General features: G+C 39.0%; 1 protein-coding gene across 1 annotated transcript; it reads right to left on the bottom strand.

Annotated features, from left to right (window-relative positions):
• Positions 1-15,739: 15,739 nt before the first annotated feature.
• Positions 15,740-16,231, bottom strand: LOC115666503 (uncharacterized). Its single transcript, XM_030583996.2, has one exon. It carries the CDS (start codon positions 16,229-16,231, stop codon positions 15,740-15,742), a length of 492 nt encoding a protein of 163 aa, XP_030439856.2.
• Positions 16,232-23,780: the final 7,549 nt, after the last annotated feature.

The following is a 23,780-nucleotide window of genomic DNA, read 5'->3' as shown; positions in this document are numbered from 1 at the left end:
CCTTTCTTTCTTCACTTCATTCATCTTTAGCCTTTGGGACCAAAAAAACACTCCTCAGCCTAAGACTTTGAGAGTACGGTGATTGGGTTGAGCAACAACCAGGCTGGTCTGGTCCCTTGAACGAGGGATCGCCCACAATCTCGAAGAAGAGGACGGTGAGTTCGACTCGATCGGCATCTCGAAGAAGAGCGACAGAGGTGGCATTGAGAGTCTCGACTACGAAGTCATCGAGAAGAACAGGCGAGTTTTTTTCTTGTTAGGGCGGTTGCGGTGTTGTGGATCGGCGATGTGAGTTTTTGCGGGTTGATGGCAAGCACAAAGAGGGAAGGTGTACTTTGGGTATCAAGTATCTAATTGAAGGCAATGCCTGGAAGGTGTTTGAGGAAATGTCTAAGAGAGATACCCATGTTCAACTATTTGCCTCGGCGATTGAGTTGAGCAATATAGAAAGCGTAGATTTTGATATGTGGTTGGACATCATCGAACTCCGATGAAGAAGAAATTCAGTTTGGAGGAGTCTTGGGGAAGAGCAGTAGAAGTCTCGGTGAAGAAGACGAAGCAGAGAAGAAAAAGAAAAAAAAGAAGAAAAGAAAAACTATAAAAAGAGAAATAGAAAGCAAAAAATAAAAAGAGAAAAATCGAAAACCGAGCCGATCCAAACCGAACCAAACCGATTTTGCGGTTCGTTTCATATTCGGTTCGAGTGACATTCGGTTTGGTTCAAGGGTGCACCCCTAACGGTTTGGTTTGGTTCAGTCTTTCACAAAACCGAACCAAACCGAACCGTTTACACCCCTACCTAGGTTTTTCTTTTCATTGTCTTAACGCCATTTACTGTTTGTTAGGTTCCAAATTTCAGTAAACTCTAGTACCCAATGTCATTCAAAAGTAATTGTTTATTAGTGAGATAAAAATTTTAGATAGCGACCTTTAGTTTTTACATTCATGCAATTTTTGAGAAATATGTCAGAAAAGTCCTAAACCTATTGCATTTGTGCAAATTTAGTTTTAAACCTTTTTTTTGTGCCAATTTAGTTATAAACCTTTTGACCCAGTACCAATTCAGTACTTCCAACTAATTTTCACCAGATATTACTGACGTGGATACTGGCGTGGCCTACGTGACACCGCCGGCAATGATGTGGACAACTTTTAATAATATTTTAATATTTTTTGAATTTTTTTCTGATTTTTAATTTAATTTTTCTTTTTTTCTTTTCTTCATGTTTTTCCTCCTCCTTTTTCTTCCTCAAGCTAGTTGCTGGACCTCGGCGATTAGCTAGAGGCCAGGGCCAACGAGGGTGAACCTCGCCAGTACAGCGCGAGGCCACCCTTGTAACCAATCGGCAAGGGCAAGCTTCGCTAGTGGCCGGCGAGGTAGAAGGTCGTGACCTCGCTGCATCTGGCAAGGGCTCGAGCCTTGCCCAACCATGGCAAGGCTCACCTTAGCCGTCGCTGGTGAGGGCGAGCCTCTTCAATGGCCGGTCGTCGAGGTCTAGTGACCAGCTGGAAGAAGAAGAAAGAGAAAAAAAGAAAAGAAAAATTAAAATGTTCAAAAATATTTAAAATTTTCAAAAAAATATGAAAATTTTATTAAAAGTTGTCCACGTCAACGCTGGCAGTGCCACTTAGGCCGGCCGGCGTCCACGCCAGTAATATCTGGCCAAAATTAGCCGAAATGACTAAATTTGCACTAGGTCAAAGGTTTAGGACTAAATTGATACCAAAAAAAGATTTATGACTAAATTGGCACCAATGCAATAGGTTTAAGACTTTTCTGACACTTTCCCCTGCGATTTTTACCTAGGTCTTATGTAATGTATAAGATTAGTTGTGTATTTGATTGGCTTGGAGTTAACTATATAGGGTGTGCTTTTTGCCATTGAAAAGGAAATGAAACAGGCCGTTGGCAACGTCCATTTTTCTTTTTTTTGGGGGGTCAGAAGTTGGCAATCTCTATTTGAAGAGATTCCATGCACTTTGGAAATGAGGCAATTGGAATGGACAATGAAACCGAAAATGAACATGATTTCGTGAAATTGACATGGTGGGTTGCTAAAGTATAGAGTTATGCATAATCTAATTTCCCGACTCCCATTGAAGTCCCTTCATCCCTACCAACTACAGATGACTGGAAGCCAAGTCAAACCGCATCTTAGAGATCTGCGAGATTACTAGAGTAGATTGTCCCATTCAAGGACGATTAATTCAACGTCGTGCAGAAGATACAGGGATGAAAGATGAACTTTGGGGATCTCACGAGTACAAAATGCCACCTGGAATATCAATGTCTAATGAAACCATCGTTACAAACCGAAGCATGGTCCTTCACCAAAGGAAGCAGGAGGAAGAAAACGGGGGATTGAAAAACGCCGCGGGGGATTTTCACGGTCTTAATAGGTGGGAGCACATCAGCGTAGTGACCAAAAACCCCACGAGGGATTTTCACTTTGACTTCCTTTTAGAAAAAAAAGATTTGGCATTATTGTTCTGTTTTTATGTGCCACCACATATCTTTTACAATGTTTTTTTTTTTTTATAACCCGGGAACCCCGCACGGCCGACAGCCGGAGAGGTAAACCCGGGGTGACGCTAGCGCAGGACCCACCACCACGACGTCACGCTTAAGAATCCCTAACGACAGCGCTATGATTCGCTCTTCTTCCCTTCGAGGAAGGGGAGCATGAAGCCAGCACGCAGCCCATATGGCGGCGGTGCAGTATCTTTATGAATGTTTATACGGAGAGAAAATTCACCGGCCGTCTCTATTTTCATCATGTATTGTTCTCCTTACTTGTCTGAAACTCCATAACCTTGAATTTTAGAATTTTGCTCTTGATATTTTGAATCCAATCGACTTATTGAGTCCATTTATGTAATAAACTAGCAAATCTCGCTATAAACTGTACGAGTGACCTTTCAGTGTGATGGCCCAAGTCTTAAAATAAGAGAGGACTTGTCACGCGTTCTTTACAAGTAGATACCTGCCTCAAATTGTCACCAACTTGAATTAAACTTGAGCAATCGTTGTACGATATAACCCAAGTGAATCAGATTAGGTTGTTATACTTAGTATCAGTGCCCTAAGTGATGAAGCTCCTGATGCCCCGAGTCACAACAGCCCATCTCAAATGGTCACCACCTTAGTTGAGGGAAATTATCCAAAAAAAGATATAAACCTATGGTACAGGTACCAATTTAGTCCTAAATATTTCAATTTGGCCAATGTAATCCTAAATCTTTTAACGATTTTCCAATGTAGTCCATTGGACTCCCTCAAATGGTCACTACCTTAAATAATGACATCATTTTGCAATTCTAAATTGGCCAAATGAACTATATTGGAAAATCGTCAAAAGATTTAGGACAACATTGATCAAATTAAAAAGTTTAAAACTAAATTGGCGAGTGTACATTAGATCTAGGATTTTTTGGACAATTTTCCCCCCTTAATTGACTAAACCTTTAGTACTTTGTTTGGACATTTTAGCTCAATGGAACTGGTCCGCCCGACATGCTGAGCGACTATGGAGGGGTAGACATCTTGTCATGACGCAGATTGCCATCTTCTGATGCACACCTGACTCGAACAGCAAGAATAAATTAATAGAAGTATCGAGTGAATTGTAGGGAGAAGAAACAGAAACCTTTTTGAGTTTTTGCCTTGATTTGATCAAGATGACAACGGATTCTTTACCCACAAGACAAACGTACGGAAGGATAAGTGACGAATAGGGAAAAGAAAGAGCAAGAGCCATCCCTAGGAGAAGAGATGACACGGTTTGAACTTCGCAAAGGGAAAGGAAGGAGGGACAAATTTAGGGCCGCGTCAGCTTTTTCCTGGCGGCCTTACGCGACAAGGGCATTTGGTAAGTTGCTCAAGAAGGTTGTGATCCAAGCCATCGGCAACAGCTATTATTATATAATTGGAATCAGTTTACTTGCCCTAATTCCTCGCTCACGTTTCTTTGAACACTCCTTGTTCAATTTAAATTACTAGTTCTCTACTGTATCCATAGTTAAATATTTTATCCTAACACTATATTTCCTATTTGGTAATTGCTACACTCTGTCCAAAAAAAATAAAATTGCATCACACTACCAAGTTATTAAAGGAAACTTCTTTTGTTTTACAGAGAATTAACAATTTGAAATTTATTTTCCTAACAATGACTTGATTCAAAAATAAATTAATGAATAATATTTTGATCATCAACGAACAATGTTTAAGTATAGATTATTGTTGATAATGAAAATATTTTCTTTAGGATAATTTTTTCAAAAAAAAAGTAAGTAATTATTTTAAAAAAAATATTATTAAGTCATTTTTTTTTCGTGTAACAAACGCATAAAAAATGTGTGTATCCAATGTTGCCTAAATATGATTGGGTTCTGTAAAATCTCCAAATTGGGGAGTCTCACGATGAGTGGATGCATAATCAAGCGAAAATTATCATATCAAAGGAAACAAGAACGGAACTGGAAGAAAGAAAATTAGAAAGTGGACAGATCAAACAACTTCTGATGTTTAGCGCAAAATCTCAACCTCCAACGAAGACGAGCAACTCAAAAACATACAACCCCAATTACATAAGCAACTCCAGTCTATATTCCGTCAATTCTCTTATATTTGCAGAGATCTATTATGCCCTAGCGACTTTGATTGATGATCATAAAACAGTCGCGAATGCTGCAAAACGAACAGTTCAAACCCGAATTCGTCCTCTGGCATCTATTAATGGACATCGTAACTCTTGATCGTAATCGAACCCAAGTGCGCACCTGGGAAGAGGTCGTCGTTATGTTGATGCACACTCCTTGGTCTCTTCTGCATCTTTCTCAATCTCTTACCACCCGTCAAGAATGCCAGATCCTCTTCGGTTTCTTCCCTCAACAGCACCACCGGAAGCTTGCTCATCCTTTCTACAATCTCCTTCTTGCTCTTCGTTTCTTCGGCCGTGTCTTTCTCGGGAACGCGAGGCCATGGCCGTCCGTCCTTTCTGGGTCTCAAATCCCACGGCTCCTTTTTCTTCTCCTCGTCTTTCTCCACTGGAGTTGGGTTGATTCGCGCAGGACTACCATAGTTATCCGCTTTTTGGCTTTTCAAAGGGATACGAATTATCAATCTCCCCTTGCTCTCCGAATTCTTCTTCGCAGACATTTCATTTGAAGTAACTGGGGAAACACAGGAGGTTTTCTCGAGAGGAGGAACCGAAAGACCATCGCATGCTTCCATGATTGACGAGCAAAACAATGGGGACGACGATGGCGCTTAGGGATTAGTTAACGTGAGAGTCCCAACTCTACATGAAGACCCAACAGACTTCGGCTTTTAAGTTTCAAATGCGTCTAAAATCTGAAAAATCATCTGTTTTTAAACTTGATTGGCAAGAGACGAAGAAGGAAAGTTGTTTGAACAAACCTTGTTCTTTTTTTCTTTTTTCTTTTTTTATAAACAGAGGGTATTCTGGTCATAGTGCATTGATCAGCAATTTTCTCGTCTTTACAATTATTTTTTCGTTTTAATGAACCTACCAATTTACAAGGGAGATTATCTTTACAATTAAGTTGAGGTAAGTCCTATTTAACTAATCTTCAATAACAATACTTTATCATATTTAAAATTTTTCTCATAATATAAGTGAACCCTTGACAAATCTAAAATGTATGTGTGAGAAAATAATTGATATTCAAAAAAATCCATCAATAAACAAAATTACGAAGAAAATCTCAATTAATTTGTAAAAAGGTATAGCCCTTTTAGTACGTAGTCCCGTGCGGGCCAGTATGAATACAAGATTATCAAAAGTTCAAATACTTTTTTGGGTGAGCTTGTTGACTATTTAATAAACCGAGGTAAATATATGCATTGATTTCTCATTCTGAGACCACGAGTGCAGTTTTTTTGTATTTCTCTACCAATGTAATGATTACAGGGGAACGATCTTACAATAGTTACAAGACTCGTTTAAGAGAATATATAATAATACTTACTTACTTCATTCATTTCACTCCAGCAAACATTGACCATTTTCAGAAAGACGCCGGCATATCATAGAAAGGAGTCACCGGTTTGAATTGCTCCTCGCGCTACCATGGATCAACTAACAATTGTACCGTTAGCATTACTTAACACACACACATACACAAAGATTATTTATGAACACGACATCTCGAACGAAATCTAACAAGATACTTGCATGATATATATATAGATGTATGGATGTACTGACAACTGTATATATCGACGGGATACATCAAAATATCACATGTACAAGTACACCAAAGAACTAAAGAATTCGCTGTTTTTAGGTCCAAATCAACCCATGGCTTATCAAGCTCTCATCAGTAACTTGACCACCAACCGTAGGGATAATAGTGCCGGGGAAAAAAGAGACAAATCCGCAAACCCAATGATGTTCAAATGATATGTATCGCGATTAAAGCCAATGAAGCTAAAGGGTAAGTAAATAACTATTCCCTGACAGATTGAACCCAACCACAGGCAGAAGTAGGATTTCATGCCCTCACCTTGATGATGACGAGATAATCATTCGCGAGGACGATTGCGAGTTAAAAGATGGTTATGATGGAAGGACCCGTAGTCTTCCCCACCATAAATATGGGTCATACACTCCCCGAGATGCAGAAGTGTTTCAAGACATCCCAGCAATTCGCTGCTCACACGGCCTCTTAACCATCTTAGTACAAGTACGAGAGCGTGTGAGCAGCGAAATGCCGGGATGTCTTGAACGCCATGAGATGTAGTGATTAGAGCTGTTTGAGTCTCATGCTTTTTATAGTGGGAGGAGTTGGTCATATAGCTAAGGTGAAAACTTTGGTAATTTGTAAATATGGACTAGTCATTTACTTCCCAAGCAAATCCAGCATTTACGGTAGGTAAAAAAATCGTGATAAGTATAAGATTGATAGCTTACCTTTCTGTGATATGTAGTGTGATTTGTCGAGTAATGGCTTCAGATATGAGCGAATCTGCCATTTAAGGTAGGTTAAAAATTTAGCAACAAATATGGGTTGCATCAATGGACTTAAGTTTCCGTAAAAATTTAGCAAAATATCATTTGTTGCGTAATGGTATCATAGGAATTACGGTTCGTTCGGTAACACGGAGTAAGGCTAAGAAAAAAATACTTTAGATTTTCTCGTCATATACCTATGCCAATAATTTTCATGAATATTTGTAGAGTATATTATACTTTATGACTCCTCTTTCATATTAGAGTAGCCGAAATAATTTATGAGGTTTATAAAATGTTGCTTACTAAATCCAGCATAAAAAAGCATTATTTAACTTACCAATCACATCAATTATAATTACCAATCTTCTTAAGCCAATTAAATCAGTCTTCCAATGGTGTAAACATTTTTATGCAGTTTTATTATTTATTTTACACAAGCACTATCTAATAATAAAAAACTAATCCCTTGTACAAATAGAAGAGAAATTTCCGTTTTTATTAGTCTCTTTACTTAGATACTATATTGAGAATCTTATTACTATATTTGATAAATAGGAAAAATATAATTTTTATTTGTTTAGATCAAATCGAGCATAACTAACTTAAAGATATTTTTTCATGCATAACTCACTCTCTTACTTTCTTCATATAAATGTATAAAAACCACAAATCAATATCATGCATTATAACTTTTTCTTGTCCTTGTGAAATCATCATTAACATGAAACTAATACCAAATGTTGTTGTGATTTTTATCTATAAGAACATCATCAATTAGAAGTATAACAATAGATTATTATATCTTATGTTGGTATTATCACTTTAGCATTTGAAGAAAATATATCCAAATCAATTTTGGAATAACACAGATATAATATTTAACACTTCATAATTTAAATATATATGCAGATAAATCAAAATTATCCAATATAAAAAATAATAAATAAAGGATTCTTTTGTTTAAGGCCTCATTGACTCGAAATATAAAAATTTATTAGCAAACCGACCATCTAGTTAATCATAAGAGGAAAGAAATAACTTCTATGGTAAACATTAAGTTAATTTATGCAGATATGTCTTATGTTGGGTTTTGTAATTTTTTTTTTGGTAAAGTAAAGTCTTATTTGTCAAATTAAAGTCACGTTCAATACGACAACACAATACAGAATGCAATTCTCTTTTAGCGTTTTAATGTAACATATGGTAAATTTTTTATGTCACATTAAAGTCGTGTTTGATGCGACCATACAAAATGTAGTTCTCTTTCACTATTTTTTATGTAAAATAAATTATATTTTTATTTGAAAATGATATGATTTGCAAGGATATGGTTCGTAACTGTAATGAAATGCACTTGTGCAAAAACTCGTACGAAATTTGTCATTTTTATTATTTTGGAAGAAAAAGATATGAAAGGTAATTACTATCTAGTAGAATGATGTAGATGACATATTTTTTTGGTTATTCTCCAAAATTTTAAAGTAATCAAGTTATGCTAAAAATTAATGATAAATATGCAAATTGTTGTTTTGCAGAGTATAAAAGGTTTTAAAAGGTTAAACGAAATTCTCAAAAAAGAAGAAGAAAAATTTATAATTTAAGCAGACATTGACGCGCCTCGAACCCCAACGGGTTCGCGACACCCCTTCGGCGGTCGTATTGAACGCGACGTTCCAGGACGCGTCGCCGACCCAAACGAAAAACCCAACGATAAAGGCAAGCGAAAGCGAAATTAAATAACGCAGACAATAAATAATGACAAGGGATAGCACAAAACAATAATTCCAAATACACAACATCAAAAGGGAACAGTGGCTGGATATCCTACTTCGCTATACAAAAGAGAGGCACACAAAATATGGGGTAACTTGACCCATCCTTCATCCCCGAGATTGCCTGGTGGCGTCTCCAATCAATCACGGTCGCGGATCTGAAAATGGTTATATAATAACCGTGAGAACGAGTCTCAATAAGCAACACCCTAAACCCCACCTAGGCCAATGCGTATCCAGACGAGTCTCAACATGCAATCTAACAATCGACAACTAGAATTTACAAACACGTACTTACCTCGCCTCAAATCACACGCCAACTCTGCACGATAGTCAAATCACATTAATGCATCCCGCATAACACATATTCAGAGCACACAAAGAAATTTCCCGTGCATAATACAGCAACACTCGCGCATGTCTCGATTATAAGGTAAAACCACTTGGGCACGTCCCATACCATGCCTAGCAGTATTCACCCCATAATCAAACACTATGCAACATGCGTAGTCCAGCCAACTTTCTCACGACCTCCCAGGTCCTTTCATACTGCCCGCGCTACTGCGCCTCAGGCCCATTCTCACAGCCCACGCTACTGCGCCTCAGGCCCATTCTCACAGCCTACGCTACTGCGCCTCAGGCCCATTCTCACAGCCTATGCTACTGCGCCTCAGGCTCATTCTCACAGCCCGCGCTACTGCGCCTCAGGCTTATTCTCACAGCCCGCGCTACTGCGCCTCAGGCTCAGCCCTCCGATCAATCCAGGCTTTATCCAATGACCCGCGTAAACACGCATCGGGTCTATCCTGCCTCATGTTATTCGGACAGGCACACACGTCATATGCTTTAATCGATTCCAATCAATCCATGTAAGTATCAAATTGCACTCACAAGCACCACGACAAACCAGCCACATACGTGCCCATCAATCAATCATAAACTCCAATTCCAATCACAAACTCATCACACTAACCAGCCAATAAGCCCAATCAAACGTCAATTGTACCCACACCTCCCACGACAATTCGATCATTGCACCCACATAATTTAGCCACTAAACATGCCACATAATCACCACAATTCAATCCAACAATATATCACATTCACATATTGGTCCTAATCCAAGCTTAGCCCCTAAACCGGTACTAATTAACCCCTAAACAAGTCTATAAATACCCAAAGTACTAAGTAGGGATTAGGAAGTCACTTACCTAAGTCCAAGCCCAAGAAATCCCACAAGGGCAGCCAAGAGGCCGGTCGGGGCAGCGGCTGACTCAGCACGAGCGTGGGCCAAACGGGCGCGCTGACCGGCCAACACGGGTACGGTGGCCGGATGGCCGAGCTGCGTGCCCAGGGGCGCACGGACGGGCTGGACGGGCACGACGGGCGACGGCTGGCACGGCGACGGGCCACGGCCGGGCGAGCGGCCAGGTGAGCAGGCCTTCAACCACGACTGGGACAGTGGCCTTGACTGTCCGGCCACGGCCTGGGCGAGCTCGGCACGGGCAGGGACGGCGGCCTGGGCCACGAGCAAGTGGCTGGGCAGTTTGGACTGGCTGGCCGGCGGCGAGCAACGGCGAAGGCGACGCGGCGGCGACGAGCAGCGGCGACGGGAGGACTGCGTGCGGCGGCGAGCTGGTCCCGGCGAGCTAGCACGGCGACGGCGCGGAGGGAAGGAGGAGGAAAGTTGGGCGGTGGTGGCGAGGGAGAGGAAGAGCTGGGGCTCTATGTTGCACCGCGACACGCGACACGACACGACACGACACGCGACACGTCAATTCTCAAAAAATACCATTTTCCGACACGTTGGGACACGTATATTAAATATATATTTTTAATAATTAAATATACCATAATGACCAAAAAACAATTGATTTATTATAACCCATAAAACCATTAAGTTCCAATAAAAGATGAACTTAACTAGTTTAGGTTCCGTAAACTCATCCATCCAAAGAAGCACATTTACAGATTCAATTAGGGAAACTGAGTATATGCGATATGCGAACTTCTCCTCAAAATTATGTTCTCGTATTTCAATACATAAGAAAAAAAAGACGCAGCCCACCACAATTTCTTTCCCCCATCCATCTGACCTCCCCATCTGACCTCCCCGTAAGAAAAAAAGGCGCGGCCCCACCCAAACACGCCCCTTCCCCGACTTCTCCCTTCTTCCCAGTTCCCAGCCACCACAATTTCTTTCGAAACAGAGAGGTGTACCTGCAGCGAGCCGCGAGCCGCAAGCGGGAGAGGGAGCGGCAAGCGGGAGAGGGAGCGGCGAGCGGCGAGCGGCGCGGAGGACGGGAGTTTGTCGGTCGAACAGAGAAGTAAAGAGGTAATCGTGTTTTAGCCCTGATTTGGAGGTCGACGCCATTTATTGTTCTCTGTTTTTGTTTTTTTACAAATTTACTCTTCGGACACGCCGGACTCGCGTGTCGGAGGCGTGTCCGGAGAGTTGATTTCGTGTCGGAAATCCGACACCGTGTTGACCGCGTGTCGGAGGCGTGTCCACGCGTGTCGACGTGTCCGACACGCGTGTCGGTGTCGGACACCGACACGTTGGCCATTTTAACGTGTCGGTGCAACATACTGTGGGGCTGAGGGGGCGCAAGCCGGCGGCAACGGGGCTGCACGGCGGCGGTTGGTGGCAAAGGGGAGCTGGGTGGTGGTGGCGGGAGCAGCGACTGCCGGCACGGCGGCGTGCGGCGGCTAGCTGGACAGAAGTGGGGGAAGGAGCTCAGGGAAGGAGGAACGCGGGAAGGAAGGTCGGCGGCGGGAACGGCGGGGCCGGCGACGGTCGGGGGTGGCACGGCGACGTCGCAGGCGGTGGAGCGGAGCAGGACGGCCGGCTGGGCAGCGCCGGGCCGTGACAGGCGCGGCGGCGGTCGGGCGCGGCGAGCTCGAGCAGCAAGCTGGCGCGAAGGAGAGGGAGAGAGAGCAGTCGGTCGGGGGCGGCGGCTGGCGGACGGTGCGGTGCAGCGGTTGAGCTAGCTGGCGACGGCGGCGGAACGGGTGGCCAGGCGACGGCGAATCACGATCGGCTGGGCGCAGGAGCAGGAACAGAGGCAAACGCAGAAGCTGGAGCAGTCGCGGCGAAGGGGAAGGGAAGGAGAAGAAGAAAAGGAAAAGAAAGAAGAAAGAAAGAAAAAGAAGAGAGAGGGAGGAGTGGACGTGCATGGGGGAGAGGGGGAGGGGACGCGCGGGCCGGGGGTGAATGGACGGGCGCAGACGCGGCAGAGAGGAGAGAGAGAGAGAAAGAGAGGACAAAAGTCAAAACTTATCCTCAAGTGCGATCCAACGGTCACGGTTCAAATCCAAAAACGATCCAACGGCCCACGAAAATCCTAAATAATAAAATAAGAAAAAAGACCAAAAGAAATCAAATAAAACACACTACGAAGGTCTATTAGTCTAAATTCACACCCGATCAAAAATTCTCTTTTCACATATCTCGGGCAATATCGAGGCTGGCCACAATAATATCGACACTGTCCAATTAAATTCGTCCCGGAACTCCGAGAAATTCGACACTAAAGTTTGGGCTCTAAATAACGGTCAAATTCGATCGAGTGCGATTCTAGCGAAATCTCAATTTTAAAAACAATAACCGAGAGTGATCAGTTCCCGGGCGAGATTTTACTATAAGCACACTGACGAATTACACGTTTTATAAATCCCAAAAATGATTCGAAATTCGGAATGTCACAGACATTGTATGAAATATAGTTTGCTAATTTATGCGCACATGCCACAAATTGATTTATTCAATATATATTTTTTGTAAGGAAAATCATGATTGGCATCATTTTGAAATATATATATTTTTAACTATTATAAGTATGAATTATGATGAGGTCTAAGGATGCGTTTGATTCGAGGAAAGTGTTTTTCGATAATCCGTTTTTCGGATTTTCACTTGTTTGGTTCGCCAAAAATGATTAGTCAACCGAAAATACTTTCTGGTCAAGGAAAACATTCAGGTATAAAATTACGAAAGTGAATTCCCTAATCTAAGAAGGTGAAAACACTTTCCAGAATTGCTTCCCTTTACTTTTTAAATATTTTATCCTTTTCTTTCTTTTCTTTTCTTTTCTTTATTTTTTTTATTTTTCTTTTTATTTTTAAAAATACAAATATTTAAAAATTCGAAATTATTTTTTGCCTGAGATAAAATCATGGGATTGAAACCATTTTCTAAATGAGATCCAAACACCCAAAAAATTTTTCGATCCCATATCACTAAACAAAGGAAAACTAACTATTTTCCCGGAATATGATTTTCCGAAAAACATTTTCCACAAACATTACATTTTCTGTAAAACAAACGCACCCTAAAAAAGTATTTAATGATCCCTCCAATTTTTTGAACAAATTTTTAATTTAAAATTTTAATTGATTTTTGAAAAGGAAAAAGAATAAACATTTTTAAAAGTATAAGTAAATTATTTTAGACACAGTTTGCAAATTTATGCACATGATTCAAGGTGTCAAACTAAATAAAGTGAACATCCAATTATTACATAATTGTAAAGGGAAAAAGCCATCAAAAATTATAAAATATACCCACCAAGACATATTTACCATCAACTTTTTTCTTTGATACTAAAAATCCCAAACTTGTACATGTATAAATAAACACCATTAAAAATCTTTCTACATAAATGCCAGAATGTAAACAATGTTAACATTGTGTCCACGTGGCTTGAGTAAAATGAAAATGATGTTATTTTGGCTGAAAACCATCTAACGAAACCTTGACGGAGGGTAAATATATCACGTAAATACAAGTTTTGGGTTTTGTAAGTCATAAGAAAGGGTTTGGGGCAAATGTGTCACACTGGGTATAGTTTGGGGTTTTTGATGTAAAAAAAAAATTTCAGGGTAAATATATCACAGCGGGCATAGTTTTGGGTACTTGTTCTTTTGTTTTCTCCTTGTTGCAGGCGTGTGTCGATGCTTTAAAATACTGCTTTCTTTAAATGTCTTTTAAACTTGCTCGAAAAGTTATATTTGGAAAAAGAAAAGATGCGAGTTGTATTTGTTGTCTGATGTATATTTATATAATGTCATTAAATAGATATAAAGAACGTAGAACGGTGGAGTAAAACTAACATGAAATTGATAGAAATAAATATGACAAACAAAAGTTTTAAAACTATTGTATTTGTGCCAATTCAATCCTTAAAGTTTTTTTTGGTAAGGATTTCAATCCTTAAAGTTTCTTTTGACCAAAAAATTATTATTATTATTATTATTTTTTATCCTTAAAGTTTCTTTTGACCAAAAAAAAAATCCTTAAAGTTTCAAGTCAATTGAGTTATAAATCTTTTAACAATTTGCCAATGTAGTACTTTCAGCAAATTTTGATCGGAAATTGATGACGTGAACACCAGTCGCCTTACGTGGCATGACCAGCGCTAACGTGGATAATTTTTGCATTTTTTTTTAAAATTATGGGAATTTTTAAAAAAAAATTCTTTTGAATTTTTAAATTGCCATCATCTTATTAAAATCTGACTCAAGCATCAAGAATAAATTAACAAATAGAAACATCAAGTAAAATGTAGAGAGGAGAATTAAAAAAAGAGTTAATACCACGAAAAACCTTAAATCGGTACATTTACGATAAACGTACCATCCCAAACTGGTATACCAGTGACAAATTTACCCTTCGTTAGTTTTCGTTAAATTTTACCGTATTACTGAATTGGATGACACGTAACAAATTGACGGGTATATCAGTTTGAGGTTTTACTCCTCTGTTTGTCACGTGTTTATCAATTGTGATTTTTTGTGGCATTAATCCAAGTTAACAGAGGGTAAATTTATCACAAGTATACTAATTTGAAGTTTTTATTGGTAAAAAAATTAATTCGAGATAAATTTGTTACATGTGTATTAATTTAGGATTTTCGTGATATTAACTCTTAAAGAAAAAGGGCGTCGTGGTGGTGGGTCCGCGCTAGCGTCACCCGGGTTTACCTCCTCGTGTCACCGTGCGGGGTTCCCGGGTTACCAAAAAAAAAACTCTTAAAGAAAAAGGGGAAGAGATCACGCTTCGGACTTCTTAGGGAAAAGGAGCGAGGGAGCAAAATTTAGAGCCGGGAGCTGTTTCTGGTGCCGTGATGTGATAGGGGCTCGAAGGCCATCATTCGATGGGCAACAACAATATATTTGGAATTAGTTACTTACCCTAATCCTCACACGTTTCTTTGAACACTCCCTGTTCAGTTTAAATTAGTTCTCCACCGTATCCACAGTTAAATGTTTTATCCTTAGCTCTATATTTCCTATTTGGTAATCGCAGCAATCTTTCCCAAAAAAGAATATTGCATCACACCACCACTTTATTAAAGGAAACTTCCTCCATAGTGTATTTGTTTTAGAGAGAATCAACAATTTGTAAATTATTTTCTTAACGATGACTTGCTTCAAAAACAAATTAATGAATAATATATAAATTATCAATGAAAAATGTTTAAGTATAAATTATTGTTGATAATGAAAAGATTTTTCTTAGAATAATTTTTTCAAAAAGAATAATTAATTATTTTTTGAAAAATATTTTTTATATCGTTATTTTTTTCGTGGAACAAACGCATAAAAAAAAAAATTGTGCATCCACTGTCGCCCAATAAAACTGGGTTGTGGGAAATCTCCAAATTGGGGAATCCCACCATGAGCTGATGTATGATCAAGCAAAACTATCAAATCAAAGGAAACAAGAACAGAACTGGAAGAAAGAAAATAGAAAGTGGATTGATCAAACAAGCTTCTGATGTTCAGCGCAAAATCTCAACCTCCAACAAAGTCAACAGCAACTCAAAAACATACAACCCCAATTACATAAGCAACTCCAATCTGGATACGGTCAATTCTCTTATATTTGCAGAGATCTATCATGCCCTAGCGACTTGATTGATGATCATAAAGCAGTCGCGAAAGCGGCGAAACAAACAGTTCAAACCCAAATTCGACCTCTGGCATCTATGGATGGACATTGTAACTCTTGACCGTAATCGAACCCAAGTGCGCACCAGGGAAAAGGTCGTCGTTATGTTGACGCGCGCTCCTTGGTCTCTTCTGCATCTTTCTCGGTCTCTTACCACCCGTCAAGAATGCCAGATCCTCTTCGATTTCTTCCCTCGACAGCGCCACCGGAAGCTTCCTCATCCTCTCTGGAATCTCCTTGCCCTTCGTTTCTTCGGCCTTGTCTTTCTCAGGAACGCGATGCCATGGCCTTCTGGGTCTCAAACCCCACGGCTCCTTTTTCTTCTCCTCATCTTTCTCCGCTGGACTTGGGTTGATTTGCACAGGACTACCGTCGTTGTCGGATTTTTTGCTTTGCAAACGGATACGAATTACGAATCTCCCCTTGCTCTCCGAATTCTTCTTCGCAGACATATCATTTGAAGTAACTGGGGAAACACCGGAGGTTTTCTCGACAGGAGGAACCGAAAGACCATCGCAGGCTTCCATGATTGACGAGCCAAACAATGGGGAAGACGAGCCAAACGATCAGTTGAGGTGAGAGTCCCAACTTTACATGAAGACCTAATAGACTTCGGCTTTTAAGTTTTAAATGCGTCTAAAATCTGAAAACTCATCTGTTTTTAAAACTTGATTTGCAAGAAACGAAAAAGGAAAGTTCTTTAAATAAAACTTGTTTTTTTTCTTTTTTCTTTTTTACAAACAGAGGGTATTCTGGTCATAGTGCATTGACTAGCAATTTTCTCGTTTTAATGAACCAACCAACTTACAAGTGAGATTAACTTGGTGGTCATTGGATTGCAGAAATCCCTTATCTGACCCAAAGGGAAAACTTAGGAATGACCATGCGATCATAAGACAAGATAAGTTATGTCTCATCCTCATCCTCATCCGGGCTATCGAAACACGCTGTAAATACTAGGATGTAATTGAATATAACAACATATCAACAAAATGCAAGTGTATTAATGTGCCTTATATTTGTTGTGGATTTTTGGGCTTACCTCGAATGACCAAATTCGCTCTATCAAAAAGTAAATGTATTGTTTACACACAAAATATGCATTCCGACAATAAACAGGGCCCAGTCTTAGTGCCATCAAGTGCCATCAATAGCACAAAATTCTCATTATAAAAAGATATGCAATGCATTCATTTGTAAAGAATTCTCACCCTATAAAACAAACATCATTTTGAACCGAACCCCATTTCTCTTTTCTTTTGTTGCCAAAGTAATTTTCTCGTTTTGGCAATCCACAACTTTAGTTTGCCCCCTAACTTTAGAGAAGCAGGAAAGGGAAAGCTAAGGTTGTGCTTTGCTGTGATGAGAATATTAATCTAACAAAAAGACACAACTGAGGTTGTTAGAAAATGAGTTTTTTATTTTTTATTTTTGTGGTGCTGAGTGCAGTTGTTATAGGTGAATACATCACATACCTTTTTATAATGGGAGTTTGGTTCTATGGATGGTACTTGATGGCACCTGGATTTCACATTACCAATTGCCAAAGTGCAAATTTGGACAATTTGCAATTACGCACGTACTAGGTTAATGCCCTTACATTTCTGCGATATGTCATGAGATTATGAGTAATAGATTCCGAGAGTTTAGGGCCCATTTGGTAGCCAGATTACATGGTCCTTATAGAATGTAATTTCGAAAAAAGTATAAAAAAAGTCATAATCCTATTATATTGGTACAAATTCAGTTCTAAACCATTCAATTGAAACAATTTAGTCATAAACTTTTTGGCATTGGTACCAATTTAGTCCATCTGGCCAATTTAAGCCGGAAATCACTGACGTGGACGCCGGCGGTCTATGTGACACGACCGGCGCTAATGTGGACAAATATTATAATTTTATAATATTTTTTAGATTTTTTAAATAAATTTTTTCTTTTTTTTCTCTTTTCTTTTCTTTGTTTTTTTTCTTTTACTATACACTGTTGGCCGGCGAAGTTGCCGGCCAACCATCGTCAGCCACAGGCTGGTCTGGGTGAAGGCCTTTGTGTCCTCACCGGCCACAGGTCAGGGTCGCCGCACCCTCGCTGGCCATAGGCAAGGGTGGTGAGGGTGTGAGGCCCTATGCTTGGACCTAGGTGAGGGCACGATGCCCTCACCTGTGGCTGGTGAGGACGCGGCGGCCCTTGCCCGCAACCGGCGAGGACGCGGCGGCCCTCGCCCGTCGATCCTCGCCTATGGCCGACAATGGTCGGCCGGCGAGGTCGCCAGCCAACAGTGTACAGTAAAGAATAAAAGGAAGAAAAGAGAAAAAAAGAAAAAAAATATTTAAAAAATCTGAAAAAATTTATTCACGTCAATGCCGGTCATACCACATAGGACCGCCAGCATTCACATCAGTAATTTCCAGTCTAAATTGGCCAGATAGACTGAATTGGTACCAATATAAAAAGGTTTACGACTAAATTGGTTTAATTGAACGGTTTATGACTGAATTGGTATCAATGTAATAGGTTTAGGACTTTTTTGATACTTTTTCCATGTAATTTCTGATGTTATGTAGTTGCTATCACACTTTAGATCAGTGATACGTGAATGAGGTAGAAAAATCCATGGGCAAAGCATCTAAGGTCAAAGCGTGGGATAATTCTATCATGTAGCCAAAAATATTACATGGGCAAATAGGCTTACATGATGAGTGTATAGCAGAATAATAAGGATACATGAGTCGTGTCATGTTGAGAGCGAGAGAGAGTCTGTAATTGCGTAGTTAAGAAAGTATTCCAATACATACTGCTAATAAGCTTCAAAATGAAGGATGTAGTATCATTGGAGGCAATCGAGTGAGAACGATAAGGCAATCAAGTGATATCACAACATGAAAAATGAAAACTCAAAACTAGAAACTGACCTGGGATTTTCGCAGAAATCTAGATGAGAAAACGAGGAGATGCTCCTCCATTCCATGACTCCCCAACCCCTCCTTGTTTTCTTTGCAAGGCTCTCTTCTACCTCTCCTGGTTCACTTTCAATGGTTGAACTTATATTGCAGCGATCCCGATGACTTCACTTGGCCTCAAGCCTTCTCTTCCACTTATATGAAGAGGAATGGTCATGTGAGTGATTATACCCAGATGTGCTTCATTTCTTTCAGATTTATGCCATTGATAGTAGCCGATGACACGAGGAGGTGGTTATATCACTGAGGAGCGACTTCGTTTTTGCTAGTTTATCTTATGTAAACAAGTCATTTACTTCTTGATAAGAGCGAATCCAATCATTTAAAACATGTCAATGAAAAATCACCACAAACAAGAGGGCATTAATGCACTTACGGATTCTCATGATATGTAATCAGATTCGTTGAGTAATGTCTTCATAAGATTTAGGGCTAATTCAGATACGAATAAATTACCGAGTAAATTATCTTCGATTTGTCTTCTATCCTTTCTTGGGAGACACTTGTGTGGAAATTGACCCAAACGATCGAAGTTACCAACCTGCATTAATCTACTGTGATATGAGCGAATCCAACCGTTTACTGATGCCAATGAAAAATCACCACAAACAAGAGGCGCATTAATTTACTTTCGGATTCTCATGATATGTAATCAGATTCGTTGAGTAATTTCTTCATAAGATTTAGGGCTAATTTAGATATATATTCAATTACGAATAAAATCCCGGGTAAGTTATCTTTGGTATGTCTTTCATCCTTTCTTCAATGACACTTGTATGGAAATTGATTTAAAAGATCGAAGTAACCAACCTAAATTCTAAATAAAAAGAAAATTGTGCAAAAAGTCTTAAAATTTATTGTACGTTGGCCAATTCAGTTCTAATTTTTTCAATTTTGGCAAATATAAAGTTAAACTTTTTGAGGATTTGCCAATGTAATCCTTGTGGCCAATTGGTTTGATTAATAAAGAAATGATTCTTTCGTTTAAAGCATCACTGACTCGAAATAAAAAAAGATTGTATTAGCAAACCAACCATTTAGTTAATCATACAAAAATAGATTTTAATTTAGGAGAGGAATGAATAACTTAAACGGTACACATTAAATTAATTTGTGCAAATATGTCAGAATACTGAAACAAAGGAGACTAAGAATGTTCAATTAGAATATGATTTTGTACTGTGAATTCCCTTCGATGCACGTGTTGGTTTTGTATTCTTTTGTTAAATTAAAGTCTTATTTGTAAAATAAAGCCATGTTCAATGTGGCGATACAATACAGAATGCAATCCTATTTTCGTGTTTTATGTAACATATTGTAATATTTTTTGTCAAATTAAAGTCATATTCGCGACTACACAAAATGCAGTTCTCTTTCACTATTTTTTTTATGTGACATAAATTCTAATTTTTAATTTGTTTTTTTTTTCTTTTTTATCCGCTAAGTCCAGCGAGGGCTGGGACCCTCACCCGTGATCGGTGAGGGCTTCATAGCCCTTGTCCAGTGGCCTGTGACCTCACTGGACTTAGCAGAGGAAAAAAAAGAAAGAAAAATAAAATATTATTTAAAATTAATAATTTTTTTTAAAAAGATGCAAATTTTGTTTACGTCATTAATTTTCAGTCAAAATCAGTTGGAATGACTATATTGGCAAATGGTCAAAAGCTTTAGGACTCAATTGGCAAATTTGAAAGGTTTAGGACTAAGTTGGAAAGGGTATAATAGGTTTGAGACTTTTTTGGTAATTTTTTCATTTGATAGAGTGTGATGATAAATTGAAGTTGTTCAAGGCAAACGACTAATTCATTGATGCTAATAACAAAGGCTATGAAGGTGTGGAGTATCTCTTGTCATAGCGGTTCGAAGGAAGTATTATGGGATATGGGAAAATAGATGCGTCTGTTCATGATGGCGTGTTTTGAATCGGGGTAAGCAAAAATACATGTGAATGTTAGGAATTTTATATGAAAGTAAAAGTAGAGAAACACCTTCATCTTTTTAATAGTGTATTATGAGGTTGAGAGAAACATAATAGTGATTTTAAATAAAGTCATGAAAACATCATAATATTTTGATCTGATTATTGATTAAGTTTTTTTTTTTGATAACCGAGGATCCGCCACCATGATTAAGTTTATGATGCTAAAACAAACAAAATCAACAATGAGTTTCAATATGAACGAAGAATAAACAATTCTATTGTTTCGTTCAAAAAAGACAAATTTCGATTTCCCTGGTAGTAGATTTTGGAAGAGTTGGTAAGTGTTAAATAAAATTGGTAAAAAGAAGTTTTTGTCCACTGATATATGAAAGTACCACCTCTTTTAGACAGATTACAAATTATCAACCTTTTTATCTTTTACCAACTTTTATATGCTTTTCTTGTAAATTTTTAGTTTTGGATTACCGATTCTCAGTTGATTTACTTACCAACGATTACTTTTTTTTTTAAAGAATTTGCCAACTTTTCCTTCGAGTTACCAACTTTTTTGCCTTATTTGCCAACCCATTAAATTCACCAACCTTTTTTCAGGAATTGCCCAATCTTAATTGGAGCAACACTAGCTTTTATCTGATTAGGTTACCAAAAAATTTTCCATTACAACCTCTTATCTTAGTAAGTTACCGCATTTATTTAATTGTTTTGTATTGCCAGCTTATCTTATCTCTAAGAAAAAACTTTTGTAATTATTTACAAACATTTATTTGCCTTTCTTACCACCACTTATCATAATCAATTATTATATGATATTGCCAACTTTCGTTTGAGTGACTTATCATTTTTTTTTCCAATTAAGTAGTTAACCAGTTTGTTAAAATGCACGAAATTGTCATGTTCTAATTGCTGCACATTGATTTTCTCTACAAAATTGTCACGTGATCCTAAGTGAGATATTAACCATCTTAATTGGCCTTAAAGTCATTTACTGTTTGTTAGGTTCTAAGTTTAACTAAACTCCAGTACTAATGTCATTCAAAAGTAATTGCCTATTACTGAGATAAAAAATTTAGGAAAGGGCCTTTAGTTTTTACATTTATACGATTTTTACTTAGTTCTTATATAATCGATAACATTAGTGTGTATATTATTGGCCTAGAGTTAACTATATAGGGTGTGCTTTTCGCCATTGAAAAGTAAAAGAAGCAGGACGTTGGCGATCACCATTTACGGAGGAAATCTTTGCTCCTTTCTAAAGAGCATGGAATGGAAATGAAAACGAAAATGAACATGATTTCATGAAATTGACATGGTGGGTTGCTAAGGTATAGAGTTATGCATAGTCTAATTTCCCGACACCTGTACAAGTCACTGCATCACTACCAACTACAAATGACTAGAAGCCGAGTCAGCTGACATCTTAGAGATCTGAGAGATTACTACAGTAGATTGTCCATGCAAGGATGATCACTTCAACGTCGTGCAGGAATATACGAGGATGAAAGATGAACTTAGGATTTCACGAGTGCAAAATGGTTTGTATTGAGAAAATTCACCGGCCATCTCTATCTTCACCATGTATTTTGCTCCTTTCTTATCGGGAACTACATAACCTTGAATTTGGCCAATAAAGTCCTAAGTCTTTTGATGATTTTCCATTGTAATCTATTCAACCAATTTAAGATGGAAATCGCTAACATAGACGATCTTCAATAAAATGAAGTCGTTTTGCAATTTTTAAAAAAGTTTATGAATTTTTTCTTTATTCATTTCTTTTTCATTTTTTCTTTATTTTTTTCCTAAAGTTTACTTTTCTACTGTTCATCTTCTTACCTCCGCAAGTCGCCGAAGTCTCGGCGATAGTTTGCAACTACGCTAGCCACATGAGAAATGACGTCATTTTAATTAAAATTGTCCACGTTAGATACCAACCGTGCCACTTAGGGTGGCCAACATTGACTGACCACTACGTCAACGATTTTCGGCCTAAATTGACCGGATAAACTATATTGGAAAATTATCAAAAGATTTAGGACAACATTGGTCATATTGTAAAGTTTAGAATTGAATTAGCAGGTGTACAATATATTTATGACTTTTTGAACAATTTTCCCCCTTAATTAACTACACCTTAAGGCTCCATTTATTTTCCGAAAAATGCAATATTTTTTGGAAATGTTCTAGGAAGTCATTTTCCATGGAAATGACAATATTTTTCCGGTGTTTGGTTGAAACCTAAACATGAATTGGAAATGGATAATCTGATTTGATTTTTCTAAATAAGCATATACTATTCGGGCACTAGTCAATTGCGCATAGGCAGTCGGGGAATCGGGACGGGTACTAGAGTCCTAGATTTGGCCTTGATGGACCTTGACCCGAGTGCCGGGATCAAGGCACGACTACCTGGGTCCCAAGCTCGGCCTCAATGGACCCAAGTGCGGGCACTGAGGTCTCGGGCTCGGCCTCGATGGAATCAGAGCCGTTTGTTGGGGATCCAAGCTCAGATACCGAGATCCCTCGCTCGGCCTTTGTAGACCTAGACCTAGGAGCTGGGGCATCAAACATAAGCACCGGGACTTTGGGCCAGGCCTAGATGGGACCAGGCACAAGCGCCAAGGACCTGAGCGGGCACTAGGGTCCTGGGCTTGGCCTCGATGGACACGGGAGTGAGCGTCGAGGATCAAGGCATAGGCATCGGGGTCACGACCCTCGATGGACTCGGGCCCGGGCCCAAGCACTGGAGACTTAGTCTTGGATGCACGAAATTCGGGAACTAGCATTGGAGTTTCCGTGCCCAAATGTAGAGGTCTAAGCGATAATAGCTAGTCATATTTTGGAAATGATTTCCAATTTATAAAAGAGGAAAGCATTTTTCTGAATTTAAGCATGGGTTGGAAAGCATTTTCCGTTAATTAGGAAAATATTTTTCGTTGACTCATTTTCTTAAGCGAACCAAACGCCGGAAAATGAGGAAAATTTTTTTCCATAAAATGTTTTTAGCAAAACAAACAAAGCCTTGACACTTGTTTGGAAAGTTTAGCTCATTGGAATTGGTCTGCCGGACAAACCGAGAGATTAGGGAGGGGGAGACATCTTATCATGATGCAGATTGCCATCTTCTCTTGCACGATTGACTCGAACAGTAGGAATAAATTTGCAATAGAAATATCAAGT

This window comes from Syzygium oleosum, unplaced genomic scaffold (assembly GCF_021117445.2).
Source record: "Syzygium oleosum isolate NSW1041296 unplaced genomic scaffold, Sole_v2.1 Sole_v2.15, whole genome shotgun sequence".
NCBI lineage: Eukaryota > Viridiplantae > Streptophyta > Magnoliopsida > Myrtales > Myrtaceae > Syzygium > Syzygium oleosum.
Note: the sequence above shows the minus strand (reverse complement) of the source record. Positions and strands in the feature narration are given on the sequence as shown.